This window comes from Sesamum indicum, linkage group LG8, assembly GCF_026168435.1.
Source record: "Sesamum indicum cultivar Baizhima isolate 11 linkage group LG8, ASM2616843v1, whole genome shotgun sequence".
Classification (NCBI taxonomy): Eukaryota; Viridiplantae; Streptophyta; class Magnoliopsida; order Lamiales; family Pedaliaceae; genus Sesamum; species Sesamum indicum.
Genome location: NC_142664.1, coordinates 20,260,708 through 20,284,953, shown reverse-complemented (window position 1 = coordinate 20,284,953; position 24,246 = coordinate 20,260,708). Strand labels below are relative to the sequence as shown.

General features: G+C 31.5%; 3 protein-coding genes across 4 annotated transcripts; all 3 read left to right on the top strand.

The window, feature by feature from the left end:
- The first annotated feature begins 332 nt into the window (after positions 1 to 332).
- Positions 333 to 4,620, top strand: LOC105168229 (WAT1-related protein At3g28050). Its single transcript, XM_011088222.3, has 7 exons — positions 333 to 706; positions 813 to 875; positions 1,881 to 1,994; positions 2,840 to 3,071; positions 3,171 to 3,329; positions 3,994 to 4,145; positions 4,238 to 4,620. Exons 1-7 carry the CDS (start codon positions 510 to 512, stop codon positions 4,374 to 4,376), a joined length of 1,056 nt encoding a protein of 351 aa, XP_011086524.1. The 5' UTR covers positions 333 to 509; the 3' UTR covers positions 4,377 to 4,620.
- Positions 4,621 to 7,104: 2,484 nt separating this feature from the next.
- LOC105168230 (WAT1-related protein At4g15540) lies at positions 7,105 to 9,266 on the top strand. 2 transcript variants are annotated; one of them, XM_088883781.1, is made up of 7 exons: positions 7,105 to 7,509; positions 7,579 to 7,641; positions 7,794 to 7,894; positions 7,994 to 8,225; positions 8,317 to 8,475; positions 8,678 to 8,829; positions 8,955 to 9,266. In XM_088883781.1, the coding sequence occupies exons 2-7, from the start codon at positions 7,612 to 7,614 to the stop codon at positions 9,118 to 9,120; spliced, it is 840 nt and encodes a 279-aa protein (XP_088739907.1). In that variant the 5' UTR covers positions 7,105 to 7,509; positions 7,579 to 7,611; the 3' UTR covers positions 9,121 to 9,266. The 2 variants fall into 2 exon arrangements, with proteins under 2 accessions (XP_088739907.1, XP_011086525.2); XM_011088223.3 differs by having other exon boundaries at positions 7,109 to 7,509; positions 7,781 to 7,894.
- A 4,986-nt stretch (positions 9,267 to 14,252) lies between these two features.
- On the top strand, positions 14,253 to 19,106 carry LOC105168648 (WAT1-related protein At1g70260-like). The gene is made up of 7 exons (XM_011088780.3): positions 14,253 to 14,509; positions 14,894 to 14,956; positions 15,056 to 15,172; positions 16,932 to 17,187; positions 17,606 to 17,764; positions 18,250 to 18,401; positions 18,707 to 19,106. The coding sequence occupies exons 1-7, from the start codon at positions 14,307 to 14,309 to the stop codon at positions 18,855 to 18,857; spliced, it is 1,101 nt and encodes a 366-aa protein (XP_011087082.2). The 5' UTR covers positions 14,253 to 14,306; the 3' UTR covers positions 18,858 to 19,106.
- The last annotated feature ends 5,140 nt before the right edge of the window (positions 19,107 to 24,246 follow it).

Below are 24,246 nucleotides of genomic sequence, written 5' to 3'. Positions count from 1 at the left end.
ATTAATAATTTAATACCAACCAATTTTCTTTGCACGTTTCAATTTGTGAACATTTTCTAAAATTTGGTGTAATCAAATTAGGAGAAAATCATAATATTAAGATGGAGAAAGAATTAACCAATCAAGTATTTATATTAGTTCGGACTGAATTTTTTATTTTAATCATAATACGTCTTGATTTCAATTTAATTATAATGATAAAATATATTTTTGTATAAAATAAAAAATATAAATTTTTTTCCACATAATAATTTATAAAAATAATAAAAAATTTGAAACGAAATATTAGCTGAGCCACACATATATTCGCTAACAAGGAATTCCGCAGTGTAGTATGAAAAGAAAAAGAAATGAAGAAATTGCAAGCCGCCTACTTCCCGCTGTATTAAATTGTCAACTACTGGCCTACAAGCAACAGCATCCAGACTCCAAGTTTGAAACTTTTCTGCAAATTAAAAAGGCCCAAGATTTCTGTTTCTGCAAGTAGGAGTAGGCAATTCTTGGAGGAGATGGCGACGAGGCAGTGGCCATGGATCCAGAGCTCACTGCCTTTCATAGGCATGGTTTCAGCTGTTGTAGCTTTAGCCATAAACATGATTATAAGCAAAATGGCCATGTCCAAGGGAATCAGCTTTTACATTTTGTCTGTTTACTCTAATGGCTTCGCCACTCTTATTCTATTTCCTACTGCATTTCTCTTCCATGGGTTTGTACCCTTTTCTCTGTTTTACTTCTACCTGTGCATCTCTAATTTAGTATGTGTTGTTGAAAGAATTTTCTGAGTTAATTGGGTGAATTTTGATTGTTGGCAGGTCAAAGAGACCCCCTTTATCATTCCCTGTTCTCTGGAGGATTTGCTTGCTTGCTTCTTTTGGGTTAGTGAAATCAATCTTCAAAATTTAGTACCACTGTTTAGTGTGTGTGTGTTTCTGAATTGAGTCCAAGATTGTGGTGCTTTAGAACTGTAGCGTGCAACTTTTGGGGGAAAATATTCGTTCATCTATGATGCTGGGTGATGGGTTTTGGCAATTATTGGTAAATTTCAAGAAACTATACTAAGAAAGAGATACACAAGAAATATGTGGTAATAGGTTCTTGATCAGTCCTGTTTTGGCAATGAGCTGATTGAATGTGTTCCAAGTTCAAATAAAAAATATAGAGATCAAATGATGTGGGCTGTGTTCGGATGCTGATGCTGGGATTGGTTCAAAGCTATATATAGTATACATATATGGTTGATTTCATCTGAGGTTTGAAGAATAATATGTTGTATCAAATGCATTGCGCTTAGCCCAACCACAGTTTATTTCTGGTAGACTCCTCTATCTGCCAATCAAATACTTTGATTCTGCACGGTCTAGTGCACTAGGTGTAGCATAGAATGAGTCAAGTTGAACACTTCGATTCTCAGATGGCATAGGGAGAATTTAATACTGACTTAATTCCACCTTAATTGATAGAGTATAACATGGAACTTGTCTGTAATAAGAAAATTTTGAGCGTAACTTCATACAGCCAGCATTTGTGAAACTGGAAAATAATTTTTTATGAAGTTTCTGCTGCAACTTCAAAGGTTCAATGTCTTTATTCTTGAAGAAATCATGACTAAAGCACCAAAATGGGATAGGATGTCTATCATCTTTTCATGCGAGAAAAGACATTGATGTGCTGTTTGTTAATGTTAACAATGACTTCGAAGTTTATTACTTGTTGCATAAGTGACTGAATTCTGACTTTGTGAAAATGAGGCCACAATCTCATATTGAGATATAACTTGGCTGTTTCATGCATGAATCTTGGACATGCTGAGTAGAATAAACTTGGATTCTGCTGCTTTTGAAGAGATCATGCTCATTACTTTCGTGGATTTTTCTTGCTAGATGTTTTGCAGAGATTGGTAGTTATGCTGGCATAAACTATAGCTCTCCAACACTTAGTACAGCCATGTTGAATCTTGTACCTGCATTCACATACATCCTCGCCATTATTTTCAGGTAAGATAATTCATTATTAATTGGTTAATTATGCTTGTGACCTGCTTAATACTTGGCATAACAACAAGGTTTGTTAGAGAATTAACAGACTAAGCAACTGCTAGGTAATATTTGCATCAGAAGATTTCATACTAATCCTGATTGCCTAATATAACTCATCCCTACAAAATCTCCGGAGATGTCAATGATTCTATTCATAATTAACCAGAAGAAAAAAAAAGAAAGTTGGCCTTTCTACACGTATATCCTTGTATTACACCAATACTTAACTGCATCAGATTTCATACATGTTAACAAGAGAAGATAGACAATGTTCTTACTTCTAGAAATTCTTAAGAGAGGGAACAATTTGGCGGTGGTTTTAGAATATGCAATGTCATATGCAGGCTATCAGCCTGTATCAATATATCAATTTCTTTAAAACGTCTGGTGCCAAGCATTACGACACTACTCTTCTATGGGATTGAAGGTGTGTCCTTGTTGCAAGTGATCCATGGTAACTCAAGCTCTCTTGATTGTGATGCAGAGATGCATTAAACAACTGAAGGAAGCAAGCTACCCTAAGGATGCTCCACTATTCAATAAGTATTCAGTGTTCATTTAAAACTAAGTAATGTCAAAATCATCCAAACATAACCCAAAAAAAAAAGGGGCTTCTTCTGGTTGACTCCAATGATCACTGATATGGATAAATGTAAATGTTTGTATTATGTAGTTAAACTGACACTCTATGCTTCTTTCTTGGCCTCGATGATCACAGATATGGATCGTGAATGTATGTTATCATGTTTTAGCGCATTTATCCTTCTTAATTCACCTCGATCTACATAAATTGTTTGTCTCAGGATGGAAGAAGTACATTTGAGAAAATTAAGTACCATTTCTAAGGTTTTCGGGACTTTGGTTTCCATCTCGGGAGCATTTATTGTGACTTTCTATAAGGGACCAGCTATCATCGGTGCTATAACTTCTGGATCTTCTACACAACTCCACTTGCCGCAGACACAAAATTGGGTTCTAGGAGGATTTTTGCTTGCTTGTGCCTCTTTTATGACGGCATCATGGTGCATACTACAGGTTTGACTTCATATTAAACAGCTCACTGGACAGAAAATGAAATGAAATTGCGGATGATGTGACTTTGAAAGGTTTTTTTTCCCCTTAACAATGTTGCAGGCCTCAATACTGAAGATGTATCGAGCCGAGATGATTGTAGTTGCTTTTTACTGCTGTTTCGTGACAATCCAATCGTCACTGGTTAGTCTAATTGCAGAAAGAGATTTAACTGCTTGGAGAATTGAGACAAAGATTGGACTGATTGCTGTTTTCTATTCGGTAAGCAAATGATATGACTACTATCACCATTCTCAATCATCTACACTTCTGTGTGTGTGTGTGTGTGTGAGAGAGAGAGAGAGAGAGAGAGAGAGAGAGAGAGAGAGTTTGGCTTATCATTCAGTTGAAACAACTTAGATTTCAAATTTCAGACAACATCTATATTTCTGGATCAAACTACCTGAACTGGCTTGCCTTTTTATCTAGTCTAATAACTGGCATAGATCTGTTAATCTACTAGTCTAATAACTGATATTAATCTATGCATCCTCTCGAGTTATCTCCACGTATGATAATTTCGTGTATCTTCACTATGACTACTTTCTAAGTTTCACCATCAGAGCCAAAAATAGATTCTTGACCGACCACTATTGAGAAACCCATCCAATAAGCTGGTGACGTCTCTATACCGGCTTTTTGTCTAAGTTTTGGCTATTCATTGCTTTCATTTCTATGCATCCTTTCAAAGTTTTCTCGAAATCCTGTAATGAAAGTCGACTCCCTAAGTTTCATTGTAAGAGTCAAAAGGAGATTTTTGCCAAACACTACTTGAGAAATCAATCTAATATACCAGATAGGTCTCAACATCAACTTCTTGTCTGAAACTAAAAATGAAAAAGTTTCCGATCAAAGTAAAACATAATGCACGAATTTGTCCATGCAGGCTATCATTAACATAGCATACAGGCTCTATGTTACTGCTTGGTGCCTTTGGAGGACAGGTCCGCTCTTTGTTGCCCTGTTTAAGCCTCTAACGATCGTCATTGCCGTTGTCATTGGTGTCATCTTTATGAAAGACATTCTCTACCTAGGAAGGTAAGTCTTGGAATTCTATTCTTAGCATTCACAATTTTCTTCTGGATAATGCAACGAAATATCTTCCGACCACATTTCATTTTTATTTTCAGTTTGATCGGAGCATTGGTGTTGATTATTGGTTTCTATGCCGTGATGTGGGGAAAGGCTAAAGAAGGTGAGTTAAACAAGGGAACAGAAGCATCAAGCTATGAAGCTCCTCTGTTGCAAGAAAACGTCGAAGAACCGTAAAATTATTTGTAATCATTTGCTGCAAGCAGAAAATTGAGTCATACTTGCAATTCTTGAACTGTAAAGATGGCAAAATAGTGTCTGAAGATGGTGAAGAATGTAAAATTACAGGCAGTGATCGTAGAAAGGTTGTTATAGGCTATAAATGAGAGCAGCCCCTTCTGAAGTGGGAGGCTGCACTGCGTGCATCCTTTTTGGGGCACTAATGTCCCAATTGTACAAGTAATCAAAGCATTTGAGGGTACCTTTGTCCCAATTGTACAAGTAATTAAAGCAAGTCCAGTTGCAGGTATTTTGCTTACTGGACATGACTAATGAAGAAAACTAAAACTAACTCAACCAGTCATATAAAAATTGGAATAACATAATAAGTTTTATGTGGTCCGAAAATGAACTCACTTGTAACATGTAATAACGATGTTCGTAGAGTATTGAGAAAATAAAATTCACTTCCGCGAAATCGGATCTCATAAAATTTATATGATAAACGTCGGATTCTATGAAAATTATATAATAAATGTTGAGTCAGACTACACGCTCTTATCAATATCCAATTTAACAAAAAGTGTTAGAGAGGAGTGAGTCTTGTCGGAAAGAGGAAGCATTTGCTGAAATTGAGTTTATAATTATGAGAATTTCGAAAATTTGGCTGCACAGATTCTGTAATTACAATTGTAAACGTTACTGTATATGACACGATCATCGCTTGTGATGTTCTTCTAATCTTGATTTTTTGTAAGTTAAATTATTCATTAGTATTTGACGCTTCTCGATGTTAGATTCAAATACACAAATACTACACTCTTTTTTATAAACTTACAGTTATAGTTCTTGAAGAGATGTTCGTATAATACACCTCAAAAAACATTCGTGTAAACTTTATTATTAAACAAAGGGTAGTTGTTTACAACTGTAATTTCAAGAGGTGTGCTTGTAATTTTATGGTAAATTATACTTTTAGTTCATATACTTGGGGCCAAAATTGATTTTTGTCCCTAAACATTTATAGGGATAATTTTGATCCGTAATCTTTTTAAATTGTAAAGATTTTGGTCCAATGGTTAGAACTGAAGTTAATGGAATTGGGAACACAGTCTTGTTACGAATTTCTTCGATCTTTGGACATGGACCAAAAGCGTAATTTATTATAATTTTTTTTTAAAAGAATTATGAGGTGTTTTTATATTTAAATTTAATTTCACGAGATATTAATGTAATTTATCTCAGACCGAGGCGCAGTTTCCCAAGTTTCAAGTCAAAATTGTCAGTAAAAATAATGTTTTGTGAAGGATTTCTTACTTAATTACATCCATAACACGACAAATTATCATTACATCATCATTACTATTATTAAGATAAATTACAATAATTTTTCTAAAGTTAATGTTTTGTGAAGGATTTCTTACTTAATTACATCCATAACACGACAAATTATCATTACATCATCATTACTATTATTAAGATAAATTACAATAATTTTTCTAAAGTTAATGTTTTGTGAAGGATTTCTTACTTAATTACATCCATAACACGACAAATTATCATTACATCATCATTACTATTATTAAGATAAATTACAATAATTTTTCTAAAGTTAAGTATAATTATGAATGCTTTCTTATTATTTAAAAAATTATCAATACCCCCTTAATTTTAATAACTGTCTAACAATTAACCCAATCTCTCAGGTTTTCATTTTTTTTTTGTGGCGAACTGACCAAAATGCTCTTATGATTAAAAATTATAATTTTATTTATTTTTTAAAATTTTTTATTTTTTTATGAATTAAGTAGATAATTTTATTATAATTTTTAAAAAAAATTATTTTTTTAGTTTTTTAAAGAAATAATAAGGGCAAAATTGATAATTTCATACGTCCATTAGAAAATTATATTATTTAATCAAATATCAATGGGTAATTTTAAATTTTTAAATAATTAAAAATTCATAATCGTGCTAAATTTTAGAAAATATCATTGTAATTTATGCTTATTATTATAATGAAGGAATGAGTACAAATTATTAAAAAAAATTGGATATGGTGGAGTAGGACACGTCAGCAGGTGGCAACTCATGATTAAATAATTTATGATATTTAAACACAGATCTGATAATCGTAAGGCTTTAGTTTAGTATGGCGGCTGTCTGTTTAGAATTAGCCACCAGTGTCTTTATTTTTTGAATATTTAAAATTATTAAAAAAAAGTGATTCCCATGTTTTGAAATTATGTAAATGTATATTATAATAAATTAAAAAATAACCTCATTTTTAAGGTTAATGGCAAAGTAAAGAAATTATTTAATTACATTACAATATGCTTCCTTAAAGGGAAAATCATAAATACCTCTAAAATTAATAGACGTTCAATGTATACTTCTTACACTGGACTATCACAAGAAATATTTATTAAGTGACTATTAACTTCAGTAGTATTTATAATTTTCAAATAATAAAGGGTAATTATAATTATGACTAATATAAGAAGAGTCGATTGTAATTTAATTTAATTATAATAAATATTTAGATAAAAAATAATCAACGTAGGATTAAGAGTTATACCTTACAACTTGTATCAAAGAATGATCAAACGACATAATAAATTATATTTACACTCGAAAATTGAATGATGCCATATGGACAGTAGATACATTTGTGAGATGACGAGAAACATGGTACAAGGTATACATAATCAAATCTGGGAGTTGAAAGATCTAATTACGTAGGTAGCTATCAAAATGATTCTGTCCATACAACAACAGCTGAATTCTTGGATTTCTCAGAAAACTAAAATCTTTATTCACTAATGACTAAACCATGTGAAACACCTTCAATATTTGTATCCCAAGAAACCAACCCCCCCCCCCCCCCCAAGGTTGGTGCCATTTTCTACTCGAATTCTCCTGTGTGTGTGTGTGTGACAGAGAGGAAGAGAGAGAGAGAGAGAGAGAGAGAGATGGGGATGGAGAAGGCAGTTCCATATGTGTTAATGGTGATAGTGCAGTTTGCGCAGGTGGGCTTAATGATAGCAGGGAAAGTAGCCATGTCTAACGGCATGACTACCTTAACATTCATCTCCTATTCAAATGGACTCGGTTCTCTCGTTCTTCTTCCATTCTCCATATTCATATACAGGTAAAACTTCTCCCCCCACTTTCATTCATTACTTCTAATCTCTGCTAATTCTTGCTCTACTACATGTAGATCCATTCGTCCCCCATTGTTCTTCACTTTCCTATGTGGGTTTTTCTTGCTTGGCGTTATCGGGTACGAATCTTGATTTTCTCTGTTCTAAGTAGCTAATTTAACTATGAGTTTTCCAGTTATTGGGCCATGATCTTGATGTTTTCTGATTACGTAACCATGATTTGGAAGGAAATGTGACTGATTTATGTAAAGGGTATAGGTTCTTGGTGCAGATCATAGGATATACTGGAATCAAGTTTGCCTCTGCATCACTCTCTACTTCAATCCTCAATCTCATCCCAGGTTTCACCTTCGTCCTGGCCGTCATTTTCAGGTTGATTGTCATCTCCTCTCCATGTTTTGCACAATGAAACAATAATCATCATCATCATAAGCAGCAGCAGCTGACTCTCTACTGATTACTTATATTTAGGCTGGAAAAGTTCAACTGCAGAAGTAAAACTACCTTGGCTAAGTCTGTTGGAACAGTGGTATCGATAACCGGTGCTGTCGTTGCAACTCTCTATCAAGGCCCTTCAATTTTGGGACCTTCATCTCATTCAAATGCAACTTTTCACACAATCACCAGTTCGTCGGCATGGATTTTGGGGGGATTTCTTCTTGTAATCGACTCGTTGGTGTCGGCATTTTTTATCATAGCACAGGTGAAGGGTTGGATTGAGTGTTTGTTTAGTTAGTAAGGTGAAAAAAGTGTTTATTGTGAAAAATCTAGTGTTATTGGTTAATGTTTTGCAGGCATTAGTTCTCAAGAAATGCCCTGTGGAGCTGGTTCTAATGTTTTTCTATAGCTGCTTCATTGCCATTGCATCTGCATCAGTCTCTTTGGTTGTGGAAAAAGACCTCAGCTCCTGGAGCCTGAGACCGAAGATGAGGTTGATTCCTGTTATATACTCGGTAATCCTTCTATACTGACTGAGACACCGTATACTCCTTGTTAGTCCATAATCAGCTGAGGGGTCAAATTCTATGCAGACGACTAAGACGTTAAACGTTTCAACTTGTCTCTATTGTTATTGATCTTAACACTACTGTCTTGTAAAAATGAGTGCAAAGTTTTTACGTGCGTTTTTGCTGTATCTTGTGAACAAACATGCAGGCTATTTTTGGCAATGCTTTCCAAGTATCCATTTCAATGTGGTGTGTGAGGAAAAGGGGGCCTCTGTTTGCATCCGTTTTCCATCCTCTAGGAGTCATCGTTGCGAATGCAATGGGTACCGTCATCTTGGGCGAACCACTCTATCTCGGAAGGTATCTCCATGAGTACAGATACTTCCTATGTTCTTCATTCCAATAGTAAAGGAAGTCCAAGTACTGATAATCATCATTCTGTCAAGAACCGCATGCAGTTAACCGTTAATCTTAATCTTTGACAGTGTGCTCGGATCAATTATTGTCGTGGTCGGCTTTTACTCTGTGATGTGGGGAAAAGCTAAAGAAGCAAAGACGGTTGAAGATGGCGGGGCGGAAATCTTGGAATCAAACGGCAAGACGACGCCTCTGTTGCAGAACAACACTGAGGATGGAGTGGTTAATGCATAATTTCAAGTAGTAGAAAGGCTTCTTATTCTTCTTCATTTTAGGCTCTCTTCTGTTCTATGAAGATGTTATACTCTTCTCCTTCATTTCTTTCAATGTTGATTGAGCAAAGGGGAAGGGACTCTGGTGAGATTTTCTGCGTGGTTCAATATCTGGGGACAGAAATGTAGGAGGTAAGATTCATTCTCTTTTTGGGTAAATTAAGAGGATCTGATTTTTGATATAATTATAAATACCTTGTTGTTTTAAAAAAAATTTCAATATTTTTGTAATCTTCAAATGGAGACTTGGAATTGTCAGCTTTGTCCTTGTTTTTTTTTTTTCAAAAAAAAAAAAAGAGAAAAATTATATTAAAGTAATTAAAAAATGGGTGAGGTGGATAAAATTTTTGAAAAATTACAAAAGAAATCATCTACTTAGTCAATTAAAAAGTTTTAATTTTTTTTAAAATACATAAAATTATAATTTATAGTCCAAATGGTATTTTGATAAATTTACTATAAAAGATGGATGAAAATTTAACGAACACTAACGAAATGAGCTAATTACTAGATAATAATATCAAACCTTAGGGGAGCTTACTGTAATTTACAATTCCTTTTTTGGTTAAATACGTATTATTTATAATTATGACAAATTTGAGAAGAACATACCTTAACCGCAAGGTGGGGGATGCCGAAAGCAGGGCTAGTGACTGGAGTGAACTTGTAACAAGGTAGTCAACTAGTCATACTGGAAAGTGCGGCTGGATCTCCTCCTTTTCAGGGAGAGCTAATGCTTGTTGAGCATTTTAGTTTGACACTGCTTCACACCCAAGACAAAAAGAAGGGAGCTACGTCTGAACTTGTTGTAGTTTACAAAAAAATGTATAAGCTTTGAACTTTGCCCACCATTCAGTGTTCTGAATAATTTATTGACAAATATACTCTAAAGATATTTTTATATTTTAAGAGGGTAAAAGTAATATACATAAAGTCAAAATAGTATAATCGTAATCAGATATTATTGTTGAATTAATTATCCCCTCCTAAATATCTAATCTAATTATATAAAGAAAAGTTGTATTCCAACATAATTGTAAGAAATTAAGAACGACACGCATATGTTTTTCCCCCTTTTATTGAAGAACCTTAGCCAAATGAAAATGCTAAGTAAATCCATAAAATCAGGGTCAACTAATGCAGATTTTAGGTTTAAAATGCCTTAATTTTAGGGTTCGTTTCGTTCAATGAGAAAAAAAAAAAAAAGAGAGAGAGAGAGAGAAATAATAGTAATTTTTATTTAAATTATTTGGTATGATTGAAAAATAAATAAATTTTAAATATTTATCCTTATTTGATGTGACAAATATTTTTGAATTTTTATTGATACATTTCTCTTCATTTTATACTAGAAATTAAATAAGTTAATAATATATTAAAATAAGTTTAAGTTGTTAAAAATTTAAAAATTGAGTTTAAAAACTTATTCATAAGAATTTAATTCAAACAAGAACAAAATACTTTAATGTGTTACATTTTCTCAAAGATTGTGTCGGGGTATCAATAGCTTGGAGCATAGGCAGGTGGAGGTGGATGGTGTTTGTGCGGTCTGTGGTGAAACGAAAGATAGCTTGGAGCATATCTTGGTTGATTGTTGGTGAGATTGGTGTGGGCGTTCTCTGGCATTCCTTGGCGTTGGGTGTAGCATGGGGGTGGAGGATTGGGTGCAGCATACTCATGGGGGATTGACACATTCGGAGCACCTCGTTCCTTACCTTGTACTGTCATTGTGGCATAATCGCAATAGATGTATGTTTGAGGGGATCGGGATGGATGCTCCGTCGTTAGTGTCTCAAATTTTCAAATGCTGCATGTTTGGGTTCGTGGCTCATGATTTAGGACTCTTTTTGCTTTTCGTTTTCTTTGTTGGCGAGTCTTTCTATTGTTCAAACTTTTTAGCCTTATGCTACTTTGGTTATTATACTTTGTAATTTCTTTTCGGGAAAAAAATTTACTGTAATTAATTCATATCTAATCAAACCTGATCTAAGTTAGATTTCTCATCCTTCCAAATATAAAGTAATTAAGTAAATATGGCTCCTCATACTTTAATTATTCTTTTCTTTTCTATTTTCATGGTATCCAGAAGCAATTACATGTGGTCTTTATGCAAATATATTCTCTTAATTAAGCTGATCTAGGGGAGTGTATGCATGATCTAGGCTACTTCATCACTCAACAATTCATTACAATACAAGACTACACATATACAACAAATCAAAAGATTGAAGTCCAAAAATTTCCTGGCACAATGAAATTCTACTACCGCGAAGGTTCTGCGACTTTTTTGGCCTCAATCTTCAAGTTCTGATAATCGGAGAAGATTATGCATCCGATTCAAGAACAAACTTCAAGCCAGTTATTAAATCGACATTCGAAGCAAAAAATCTAAGGATTATCTACTTAAGTATACAAAAATTGTAACCACTTTTTATTTGAAGTTATAAAATTTCATTTGTATATATATATATATATATATAAATATATGTATATAATCTCGTAATTTTTTTTACAAATTGGAAATTTGTGTGAACAAGAATAAACCAAGAATGGATAGTAGAGGGATGTCAGATCTGAGTGACTAGGCGCACTTTGTTCACGATAATGCATAAAGTTTGCATATAGGTCATAATTGCCTTAAAACCCTAGCACTTGCAACTTTCCATCAGACTATTAAGTTCATTTTTGAATGGACTTACATTTTTCATTTTTAGTAAATAAATAAAGTTAAATACACTTTGAATCCCTAATTATGCATAAAATGTATTTATATCCCTAAACTATAAACGGAATAAAATGACTTTTTATGATATATACTAATTTTTTTATAATGAAAATGCCCTTACTATTTACACCAATAAAATAACTCTATGGCCATCATTCTCCTAAATATAATTTAAATTATTATAATTTTTTTATTTAATATAAATAATACTTTAAATTTATAATTTTTATACTGAGTATAGAATCTGTATAAACTCCATAAATTTATAATGTGTATATTTTTTACACAACTAGTAAAGGCTTTACATAATTTTTGCCTGTATTGTTATATAATTGAAGTTTTTTAAAAAATAAATTATCAATATAAATTTAAAATATTACATCAAGCATATATATACTGTAAAATATGCAATTCCATGATATAATTAATATAGAATAATATTCTATATTTTTTAAGTAATTGATATGATATATTTTTATTTTATGGACATGTAGTTGAATAAAAATTTATATATAAGTTATATAACATACTTTTTCTATAGAATTATACGCATTATGTATTGGCACATATTTACATGTACTTTTTAACATAATCTATTTATTTTGTAAAATATATTTGTGTATATTGAGCTTATTATAAATAATTTTTGTGTTCCATAATTTATAAAAAAATATAATTTTAAAATCAAATGTGAGTAAAACTTTACATCACTAAAAATAATTTGGGGGAGATATTTTTATAAAACATATTTTAGGAAGTAGAATAAGAAAAGCATAGGGGTAAGTGAGAGTGGAATTTGTCTTATAAATGTCAAATTATTTTGTTAAGGGTGTTTTTGTTACCTTTTATATTTTAGAGGTATAAATAAGAGATAATACATAATTCAGGAGTGCAAAGCGTATTTAACCCTAAATTAAATTAAAGATTTCCAACTAATTTCAGTATTTGCCGAATTAATTCCTTCACAATGGCTGACAAAAATCCAAATTTATGCTGCAGGTGATAGAATTCAAAGATTAAAATAATTTAAATTAGTTATCCATAAGTTAAAATAATAAATAGATATAAATTTAAAATTCACACGACCATTCGAGTGCATGTAGGGCTGCACCACTCTATCATCTCTTGTATAAATCGAATGTAAACAATATAAGTTTTTTTTAAAAAAATTTGGTGTAATTATACATAATTTTTTTGTAATTTAGAGAATCACATATTGTATTTTTAATATTTATTTTTGTTTTAAAATAAATTCATATTCGTGTCTCCAAATTCACAAAAGTAGTTAATATCAACAACAAAAAATTAAAATATAATTACAACTAATTTTCTAAAAAAAAAAGAAAAGAAAAAACTCAAGGAGACAAGGGCTAACGTCACCAAAAAAGTTGACAAGGTTCCACGTACACGCACAGTATAATTAATGGGGAAGGACGTGACGAATTGTTAGGTCTTCCCCGTCAAGATCCCAAGAATTAATTCTGCTGATGCACCACAAAACGACACCGGATTACACAATCAAGAACTAAATTAATCATTCCCCTAATTACAAATTAAGAAGCTGTTTACTTAACCTAAGTGCGAATCAAACCACCAATTAATGCCCCGAAAAATATTCCCATTGCCTAATTACGACTCACCCTTCATTCATTAATTCAAAACGATATGGGAGTTGGTAGTTTTATACGTAATTAGAGGGGCCCAAGGGATTAATTAATATTTATGGTAGGCCCTTAATTCATACCAACCACCAAGATAATGCCCTCAATTCAATTATTTCAGGTTATGACCATAATACAATAAATATGCTCAAAGTTTATTGTATTTAAATTGTTAGACAGTATGGGATAAAAATTAAAATGGATTAGATTCGTGCTACATCCGGTGAGTCGAGCACTGAATGTACGAATAATTATTATTATATGACTTATTTTTAAAAATATAGTTGTGTATGAATTGAAAAAGAATTATAATTTTAGTACTGTAAATAAAGATGACAATTTTAATATTGTACAAATTTATTTTGATAATTTTATTCTGTATTTTTAAGAATTTGTAAATTGAGTACAAAAATTGCCGAATTTGTTAACATGGCCAAAAATGTGTATTCCAGACTCGGTCGATCAGATGGGGACAAGGTTTTCCATAAAAGGCGAAATATATATATATATATATATAAATTATGATGTATGTATATAGGCTTCCCTAGAGATGCATGGGACGTCATACGAGTTGCTAATTCCCCTCAAAGTAGCTTCACGTCTCCATGAAGGGTTACCCTCCTCTCTTCTTTTCTCTTCTCTCTCTCTCGTCCTATTTGAAAAACAGTAGGATTTGAACGTCAATAAATAGGTCAATTTGTTGGAACTTGATGATCATGCATTATACACATACAATCAAGAGAGAGAGAGAGGTAGAGAGAGATGGGTGGTGGAGTAAAGGCGGCGTTAAGAGAGGTGGTGCCGTGCGCGGCGATGGTGGTGGTGGAGGGTTGCATTATAGGATTGACTATAATGGCTAGCACCGCCATGTCTAAAGGGATGAGCCCTTATGTCTTTGTTGTCTACACCAATGCTCTTGGATCAATCATACTTCTGCCCTATTCCTTCTTTTTTGATAAGGATAGGTATATCTATAGCTATATATATAGATATATGTATATGTCTCACCTCTCTAGCTAGCTAGGGACATGAATACACACATGTCGCACTGCTCACTTCATTGATCATACGATAGCGACGGGCCTGGCAATGCCGCCCATGTAAGTTTACACCATTATAAGTTATTCATAGTTGGATTACATGATATCATCATCATGTATTTATCCAACAATTTATAGCTAGCTCATATAAATACATATTGATATGATCGACATCGAATTTCCCGTGTAGTAACTTTGACAAAGTTCCTAAGCATTTGCATGCACTAACACATGATGTTGCAGTACTCAGTTGAAGCTCTCTACTCTACTAATCAATTGATACTATCTATATATTTGTGAAATTTTCAGATCAGTATCGCCAAAATTGAGCTTGCCTTTTCTCGTGCGAGTCTTCTTCCTTGGACTGATAGGGTTAGTCCCCCCCCCCCCCCATTTCTGTACCCCCACCCCCCAAAATGAAGAATGAAAATTAGGGTTTAATTAAATGGAATGATGGAAATTTGCATGCAGGATAACAATAGCGCAGAACGTAGCATTTGTGGGTCTAAGTTACAGCTCTCCCATAGTTGCATGTGGGATGGCCAATCAGATTCCTGCTATGTCTTTCATTCTTGCAATCATCCTCAGGTACATATATAATTCTTGTAAGAAAAATTTTAATTCAAATCGAATTTGATCGAATCTAAATTAATTTTACTCTTATATATATATATATTTATTATTTTAATATTTTATAAATTCATCTTGATTTGTATAATATGTGGAAATAATTTTCTTTTTAAATATACATATAAAGTTCAATACTAAATATAGATGATGTACATGTAATTACGTCGTGTGATATAAAATACAAAATATGATGTAGAATTAAAAAAAATGTTTAGTATATATATATTACATTAGTGATATAAGTACCTTTTTTAATTAGCAACTCATATGAGCCAAATAAAAAGTTGAATTAAAGATTAACGGTGACATAATCTACAAGTAGAAGGGACAATTTTGTGGTCTGCGTATGGAAATCTATGAAAAAAATAATAATAATTAGGAATATGATGTATTAATTATTTGGGGTCTCTAAATTTCGCAATACAATAAAATATTTTTCTAAATCGTTATAATATATCATATCCCTTTTTTTTTACAATATATATATATATATATATATATAGTTATAGCTAGTAGCAATATCATAATGATAGGGTGCGTATTTTAGGAATTATATGTATTTGTATGTACGTAAAGGTGTCTTGAATTTTGTAGGATTTCAGATCTTATTTAAAATTGAATTATTGATTTATGTATTATAAAGAATTTTTTTGTTATAGTAAGAAACTTAGATCTAATTAGGAAAGTAATATGTACGTTGTTTATATGACGAAATCAAATATTTTGTGATAATTAATTATCATAGTTATGATAATTATATGTGCAACAATTATTAGTCGTGTCCTGCAGACAAGTTTAAAAAAATTTTCATAACAAAATATTAGTTAATTATAACTAAAAATTTATAACAAATATTTTGCACAGCTAAAAATCATGACAAATATCGATTAATTGTGGTAAAAATAATTAAATTTTAATATTATTTTATTTAATTGTGATTAAAAAAAATACTGATTTATCATTATTTTAAAACTGTAGTTATGTAAAATGTAGGAAACAAAATAAGGTTCCAACAATCACTTAATTAATTACTCGGAATGTCTACAATTATTACACCTTGGTTTCAACTGTTTTGATATAAGATGTATAAAGGAATAATTGAACTACCCTTTTAACTGGACAATCAAAATCTATATAATATTCTCATAAGTGTGAAAAATAAAAATAAAATACCTTCTCATAACATAATTTCTTTTACTTTATATTGTTTTTATGTTTCTGTTTTTTTTTTTTCTTTTTTACAGTATGCAATGATTACTTCATTTAAAATATTTAAATTGAAAGACTTAATTAATCAATCAATAGTTCGTATGAACAAAATATATGTTAAAAAAATAAAAAAACAGCAAACTACTAAATCTATAGACGGAAAAATTACACTTTTAATCTCATAAGATAGGAAATCTAATACTTTTAGTCATTTAATTTACAGAATTTTCAAAATTATCCTAATTAAAATTGAGAAAACTTGACATTACATTAGAGGATTTTAAAAAAATTATCCTGAAATTGAGAAAACTCGACACATTTAGTCTCATAAAAGCGGACGAAATGTGTTGAGTTTTTTAATTTTAGTATCATTTTAAAAATCACGTAAAATCAAACGACTTAAAGTATTGAACCCTATTCTATGAAATTAAAAAATTTACCAATAAACATATACAAATATTCCTATAACTTGAACTCACATCTCTTTTTTAAAATTTGTGTGTTTTAGGAGTACGAAGTTTGCGTGGAAAAGCTCAGGTAGCCAGGCAAGATTAATAGGTACGTTGATATCGGCGGCGGGAGCAATCTCAATCACTCTTTACAAAGGGCCTACGGTCAGAAGCCACTCATCATCATCTCCCTCACTGGCAGCCCCTTCACCTCCACGCCTTTTCGTCTTCACTTCAACCCATGAGAACTGGATTCTTGGCTGCATTCTCTTTGCTGCTTCTTCATTTACCCTAACCATCTGGAACACTGTCCAGGTCCATCCACCCCCCCACCCCCTATTTTTATTAATTATAATTCTAATATTATCATATATATATATATATATATATTTGAAAAAATTTCATCGACACCCCTGAGTCTAGGCCTAATTATATATATAACCTCTCTCGCCCTTTATGAAATTACAAATACAACCCTTGAGGTGGTATTTGTGTAAAGTTTGATAATTGAATAGGAGGTGTACTTGTAATTACAACAGCAATTTCAAAGGAAGTATTAATTTGTAATTTTACAAAGGACACAAAGTGTTTTGTGTGACTATACTTGAAATCAGGGGTGCATGTCGATATAATTTAATTACCCTATATATTTTATCTTTTGATTTTTGAAAAATCATTTGAATTTAAGCATTTTGCTAACACGGAATTATGAATTGTTTTGAGTGATGATCAGGTGGGAACTATCAAAATGTGTCCACAAGTGATGAAAATAATCTCATTTTATAGCTTATTTGGGACTCTCCAATCAGCTGTTGTTGCTCTCTTCATGGAGAGGGATCCTTCCGCATGGGCACTGCACCTTGACTTCCAACTCCTCGTCATCGTTTTAACAGTAAGACTACCATTACACATCCACAACTATTAATATTAGATAATTTTACTCTCTAACAGTTTAAATTTTTAAATAAAAAAAATCGTTCAACATAATTCTAGAGTCAGACCAAATAAAAGGTCATTGGTCCGAATTTCAATGCAAAATAATGTGCAATTTTGATGGAAATGTAAGGAATACAAATGTGTTATGCAGCCATCTTTAAAATTTAAAATATGAATTTATTGCAGTCAAACGATAAAATGAGCATGATACGTGTTGCAATGCCGTAATCGGCCCAGATAAAGTCGTATAATGTATTTTTTATTTTTGTTCACGACCCCAACTGTTCTTGCATTGAATTCGAAAGTATGATTCCAAATAGTAAGAACATTTTTTGTAAATTTATTTTTCACCAAAGTCGAAATAATTATAATTAACTTAAATTGAAAATATTGAGTGAGATGATCAAAGAGGGTGATCATGTGCAACCTCCAAAATGACAGGCAATTTTCAGCAGTTTGATCCGCAGCAGTGTTCAGATATGGTGCACGCGATTGAAAGGACCTTATTTCGTGCCCATATTCAAGCCATTCGGAATTGCGTACGCCAGCACCTTCGGATGTCTCCTCTTCCCCGACACCTTTCATTATGGAAGGTAAACATTTTCACTTCAATACACCCTAATGCTACGTGTGATAGGGCTCGATTGAATAAAATATAAAATAAAATAAAATAATATTTTTTTAAATATTTACCCATTTGAATAAAATTACGTAAGATGTGATCTGAATTAGTCATACATTTTATTCAAAGCCTGATGAATTATTAATGTATCACCGTATTTTATAGTCGCCTCCTAATAAATTACTAATCGTTTCAATCTACTTTTATCAGACTTTGTAAATGATTCTAAATATTTATACGACGTAGTTTCTAATGAATCAATATTTTGGTGTGTAGCATGATGGGAGCATTTGTGTGTGGAGTGGGGTACTACACCGTGTTGTGGGGACAAATGAAAGACGAAGCGATGCAAAAATCAGATGGTGGCAACAAGAATGATGTTCCTGATCAGAAGGTCCCTCTTCTTCAAGATGAATCTCAAGTGTGACCATCAAAGATTAATGATGCGGGTACATAGGATTTTGGAAGGGTTTGTTTTTCAGGATCCCTCCTCCAATTTAATTAAAAATAAGCATTATATTTAATTTTGCTTCTATATATGTAAAATAGTATTATTAAATTTCCTGTATAATTTTCTGCTGATAAGTACTTCAAATGTCCTCCGTCGAGGATACAAGTTGTAATATATATTTATATATATATATATATATATATATAAATCATGAGATTACTATTATGGCTTAGTATATAATTTCCTCTTGTATTGTAGTGTTTTTTTTTCTTTTTTTGGTTCACAAGGTTTGTGTATATTAGTGATTGTCACAAGAATAATTATGACTTCTTAATTTTTATGATTAAAAGTTAAAAATTCATAGTGAATATTAATTAATTACGATTATACAATGATTAGTAGTTGTTGTTGTCTGCAAGTGAAGTCAAAATATTAATTGTAGTAAAAAATTATAATAAATATTAATTAGTTATGATAAAAAAAAAAAACTTAAATTTTCGTATTTATTTTGTTTGAGTATAACAAATGATATTGGTTTACTATGACTTTGTTATCTCAACCTATAAACTAATCAAATTAATATTCTTTCAGGGATTACTCACTTCAACTTTTATAAGATACCCAAAACAAGAAATTGGAATTCCTCCTCCACTCCAACCACTTCATGTCAGAATTGGAAAAATTATATTTTTGGGCTTATATGATGGGGTTTTTTTGTTAATTTAATTTGATTTATTAGGGAGAATTATTATTTTGGTTTCTATATTTAATCATTTATTCAGTTTTGATCTTCAATTTTTTTAGTTTGACAATATTAATCCTCAAATTGACACTTTTTTTTTTATAATTTTGATCCTTGCCATTAGATTTTCCGTTAGAATTGACGGAGTCAGCATTGGAGGGGAAAAAAACCCTCTTTTTTTCCACTTTCAAGCTTGGATGCTTCATGAAATTGAATAGAAACATAAATTTTTACTCTTTTTTTTTTCAAGTTTGAAGGTGTACTTGAGAGATAAATGGGAAAAGAAAATTCCCCATTCTTAAATTCCTCAAAAGCCTAGTCTTTATTCTTTTGCAATTGTGGATTTTAACATTCATTTTTAACATCATGAACTCCTCGCAATTGAGGTAGAAAAATTCATGTTTGTCCAAATCATGATTACAGTTTGATGGTTTTTACACTTTGGGGATTTGGGCCTAAAAACTTAAAAATTTCAAATGAGTTTTGAAGAAAAATAAGGAAAATTAGTTTAATTTAGTGAATAACAAAAAGTTATTAGTGAATTTTGAGGAAATCAAGCTAAGGGTCCTTTGGGAAAGAATGGAACTTGAAAAAAAATGAGAGAATAAAGCACAAGTTGTTAAAAAATGATTAGATTGTGGACTACTATTGTCAAACCCGATAATTTGAGAACCAAAACTGAATAAGTGATTGAGTTTAGGGACCAAAATTATAATTCTTCCTATTTTTCCATATCATTTTTGCCTCACGTGCACATTACATGACATATTTCTGTCAATTCTAATGCCAAATCTAACTGTAGGGACCAAAACTGTTAAAAAAATGTCAATTTGGGAACTAATCTTATCAAGTCTGAAAGTTTAGGGACCAAAATTAAATAACTGATTAAGTATAGGGACCAAAATCTTTTTTTTTTTTTCAGATTTTTCAAATTATATTCTATAAATTGAAAATTTTCTAAATGCTAGCCCCACGTACATTTTTCGTCCAATAATTAATAGAAAATGCTAACGCCTTTGTTAATTATGTACTACAAAAAAGGCGAGATTTGGTGAGGGTTTGGGAACGATTTTTTCTTTTTTTGGTATTTGAAATGGTTTAGAGGATACCCAACTTATTTAGAACGAATTTTGGAATGATTTTGGAATGGTTCGAAAAACTTAGGAAGGGTTCAGGCAAAATCGTTCCTATTTGGGACGGGAACTGTAACACTCTATATAAATAATTCCTAATATTGAATTTGTCAATATATATATTTAGTGAATTGGAACAGTTTTCGAGGAATTTGCAACGGCTACATTGTTTTTGTTGGGAAACTTTTGGAATAATCTTTATAATACTCGTGCCTGAATTTTGAAACTATTTTTACTTGTATTGGTGATAAATATAGAAACCGTCTTTCTTAGTTTGGAACACGTATGTGAAACTGAAATAGCAATGGTATTTGGAACGATTAGTGCAATTTAGGAACAAGTGTTTAGAACTGTTTTAGTAACGGTATTTGGAATGGTCATTTATTTAAATATTTAACATTTTCATACCATTACTAAAATTGTTCCTAATTTTTTTACAATTTCTTTATAGTTTTATAATTTATTTATAATTTATACTTTAAAAATATATTTAATAAATTTGAATAAATAAATATTTAAATTAATTTAATCAATTTTTAATTAATTATATTTATAAATTTAATTAATTGAATAAATATAATATAATGAAATGTAATAAACATTATGAAACATGAATAATTAAGAAAAAATATTATGTTAATATGAAAAATTATCTAATTACAAATATGAAAAAAAAAATCTAAGACCTAATCTAACCCCTCATCGTCAGCGAGGACCATATCGTCCTGGTTTGAGGACGTGGATTTGTCGGAGGCGGTGTTGCGGTCGAGGAGAAGACCCACATCTCTCCCATCATGGTCATCATCGTTTTGAAGCAACTGAGGCGGTCCTCCATGGCCAGGTTTGGCGGTAGCGGTGGCGGTATCAATGGGGGTGACAATGGTGATGTGAAGATCCGGCTATAAACATAGGTCTCAGAACCAAGGCCGAATACTCGGTCCTCGTTCTTGCGCCCGACTGCAGCCAGCCATATCTGCTGCTCTGTCATTGCTACTGAAGTCTCTGAATTGGCAGGGGCATCATGGTCCTTGGTCGTAGGCTGAGGTTGATGATCCTTTGATAGCTTCTGGAACGTCTCCTGCAAAACAAATAAAATTATTAGTACTTTTCTCCAAGAATTAATTTTAATAAAAAAAAATATTAATAATCTAACTACTTACCGCCACCTCCTCCTCCCTCGGCCCGCTCCAGCTGCTATCCTCTTTTTTTTTGTAGCACCTCTCAATTAATCCCATCTTACTTGGCTTTAGGAACAATTTTTTTTATCGTTGAAATATAGCCGTTGTATTTCATTTGGAACAGTTTAGTTTACTAAATAAATAATACAAGAAAAATCATTTCAATTTGTACCGGGTTTTGGAACTGTTTTTGAAATACATTACTTCTTAAATAAAACAAATAATTTGGAATAATTTTTGGCATAATTGATTAAAAGTGTTCCAAATTCGTTCCAAATTATCATCTTTTGAACCTCAGTTTGGAATATATTTTCTTATTGTCATCTTTCGGATATCCATTGTCACACATATAGGAACGATCACCGCAAAACCATTCCTAATTCTAATATTTTCAAATAGAGTTCCAACCACTAACCATTACTATTTTGGAACGACTTTTGGGACAATTTTTGTAATTATTTTTTTGAAACTCATTTTGGAACGGTTTGACCATCCCAAAATTATAATCCAAGAAAAATATGGATCATGATGTCATTTATTAATATTCATTCTTTATGTATTCTAAAGTCCATTCCAATATGGAAGAGGATTTGGAATGATTGTCCTAACCGTGCCAAATCCCACCTTTTTTGTTTTAGTGATGGATGAAAATACACGTTAGGACTAAAACTAAAAAAAATAATTTAAGAATAAATAATGATGGATGAAAATACACGTGATGACTAAAATTAAAAAAAAAAAAATTCTGAATAATATGATAAAATCGTAACAAATGAGATTAAATTAAAAAGAAATATTAAAATATAAAACTAAAAATGCTATTTCTCCCAAGAATTACATATGTTCTCAATATTAAAAGAGCTGCGTGCAAAGGCTATAATTCCTAAAAAGCATTTTTATTGCAAGATAAAACCGCCCCCACATCGGTGACACTTTTTGGCTAGAAAACTGAACTGGGGTGCAAGTTGCACGGAGAGAGATTTTTTAGGGTGCAAAGTGCCATTTCTTTTATTTAGATAAATTTCATAAAGCCCCTAGTATTTTAAAAAATAACTAAAAATCCTTATATATTAAAAAAAATAGGAAAAACGGCTCATATTCTTCAAAATAATGCATATTATCCCCTTCTGTCAGTTGTCAACTTGTCATTAGGGTGCAGAGTACAACTAGCCTTTACGCATATCATATATTAGTAAATTGTGACACGTTTTATATGTGTGCAACTTCTATAAATATAATTTAAATAAAATATTTATAAAAATTTATTATTTAATAAAAAAATATATAAAATAATAAATTAATATTAAATTTATAAAAAATAGTGACAGAAAAATAAATGATAATTAAAAAAAAATAACTATTGAAAGATAGTTGGGGGTGTGGATAGTTAGATGGGTGAGTGGCAAGTTGAATAATAAATGAATTAATTAAATTAAATTTTAAAATTGACACATCAAAATAATTGAGATATCAATTCACTCATTTTTAATTATATATATAGTATAGATAACTCAAAATAAATACAATGATGCAACACACAATTAATCAACTAGTGAGGTCTGAACAAAAAATGGTACATGAATTTCAAATCTGAATTTTGCACTTGAATTTCAAACCAAAGATATTGAGCTTATAATATGCTCTATCCTTACTAACTTGGTTGGCCTAAAGAACAAGTAAGTCAGCCTACAATAAGAATGATACGTCACACAAGTTGCTGATGTATGTTATGACATGTTATACTAAAAAAGCTCCAACTAATTCCAAGTGACTCGGCCAAAATCAACTCTTCAAGCAGTAGGCAACTGATTTTCGCATTTTTAAATTGACCTCTTCAAAAGGTCATAGCTCTTTCCAGATAAGTCCAAATTCTGAACCAATTTTTTTGTTATTTAGCTAGCTTCTGCATATTGCTTAACGGTGTATGATTTTTTCCTAACCGCTTATCGAATCTTGCTTTATTGATGCCTATAAATTGACACTCTTTACAGTTATATTGGTACCACAACATCTCATACTCTCACTCTCCTCCACTCTCGATTTTAGCTACTTTGGAGGTCATTTTTTATACTCCACACGAACTTTAGCACTTCATCATCATATTCAATCATTATTTTCATATTATTCCAAGTTTTTTTATTTATTTATTCAGTAAAATTTTTATTAACTTGTGCATTAGAATACTAATATTTATTTTGCAAATTAGTCCCAATTTGATCTTAGAATTTCATCTATTTTTTTTTAACTATTATAGCGCTGCTGGACTTCAATAACATTAATTAATATATCAATTATTATAGTTGTCGGTGATA

What these genes read in the sequence shown, in the direction of transcription:
- LOC105168229 (XM_011088222.3), top strand. Translation starts at nt 510, where the DNA reads ATGGCGACGAGGCAGTGGCCATGGATCCAGAGCTCACTGCCTTTCATA. An exon ending in TGCTTGCTTGCTTCTTTTGG is followed by an intron (nt 876 to 1,880) that starts GTTAGTGAAATC and finishes TTTTCTTGCTAG; the next exon opens with ATGTTTTGCAGAGATTGGTA. An exon ending in TGATTGCTGTTTTCTATTCG is followed by an intron (nt 3,330 to 3,993) that starts GTAAGCAAATGA and finishes TTGTCCATGCAG; the next exon opens with GCTATCATTAACATAGCATA.
- LOC105168648 (XM_011088780.3), top strand. Translation starts at nt 14,307, where the DNA reads ATGGGTGGTGGAGTAAAGGCGGCGTTAAGAGAGGTGGTGCCGTGCGCG. An exon ending in TCCTCGTCATCGTTTTAACA is followed by an intron (nt 17,765 to 18,249) that starts GTAAGACTACCA and finishes CCAAAATGACAG; the next exon opens with GCAATTTTCAGCAGTTTGAT. An exon ending in GACACCTTTCATTATGGAAG is followed by an intron (nt 18,402 to 18,706) that starts GTAAACATTTTC and finishes TTTGGTGTGTAG; the next exon opens with CATGATGGGAGCATTTGTGT.
- LOC105168230 (XM_011088223.3), top strand. Translation starts at nt 7,181, where the DNA reads ATGACTAAACCATGTGAAACACCTTCAATATTTGTATCCCAAGAAACC. An exon ending in TTCTCCATATTCATATACAG is followed by an intron (nt 7,510 to 7,578) that starts GTAAAACTTCTC and finishes TACTACATGTAG; the next exon opens with ATCCATTCGTCCCCCATTGT. An exon ending in GTCCTGGCCGTCATTTTCAG is followed by an intron (nt 7,895 to 7,993) that starts GTTGATTGTCAT and finishes ACTTATATTTAG; the next exon opens with GCTGGAAAAGTTCAACTGCA.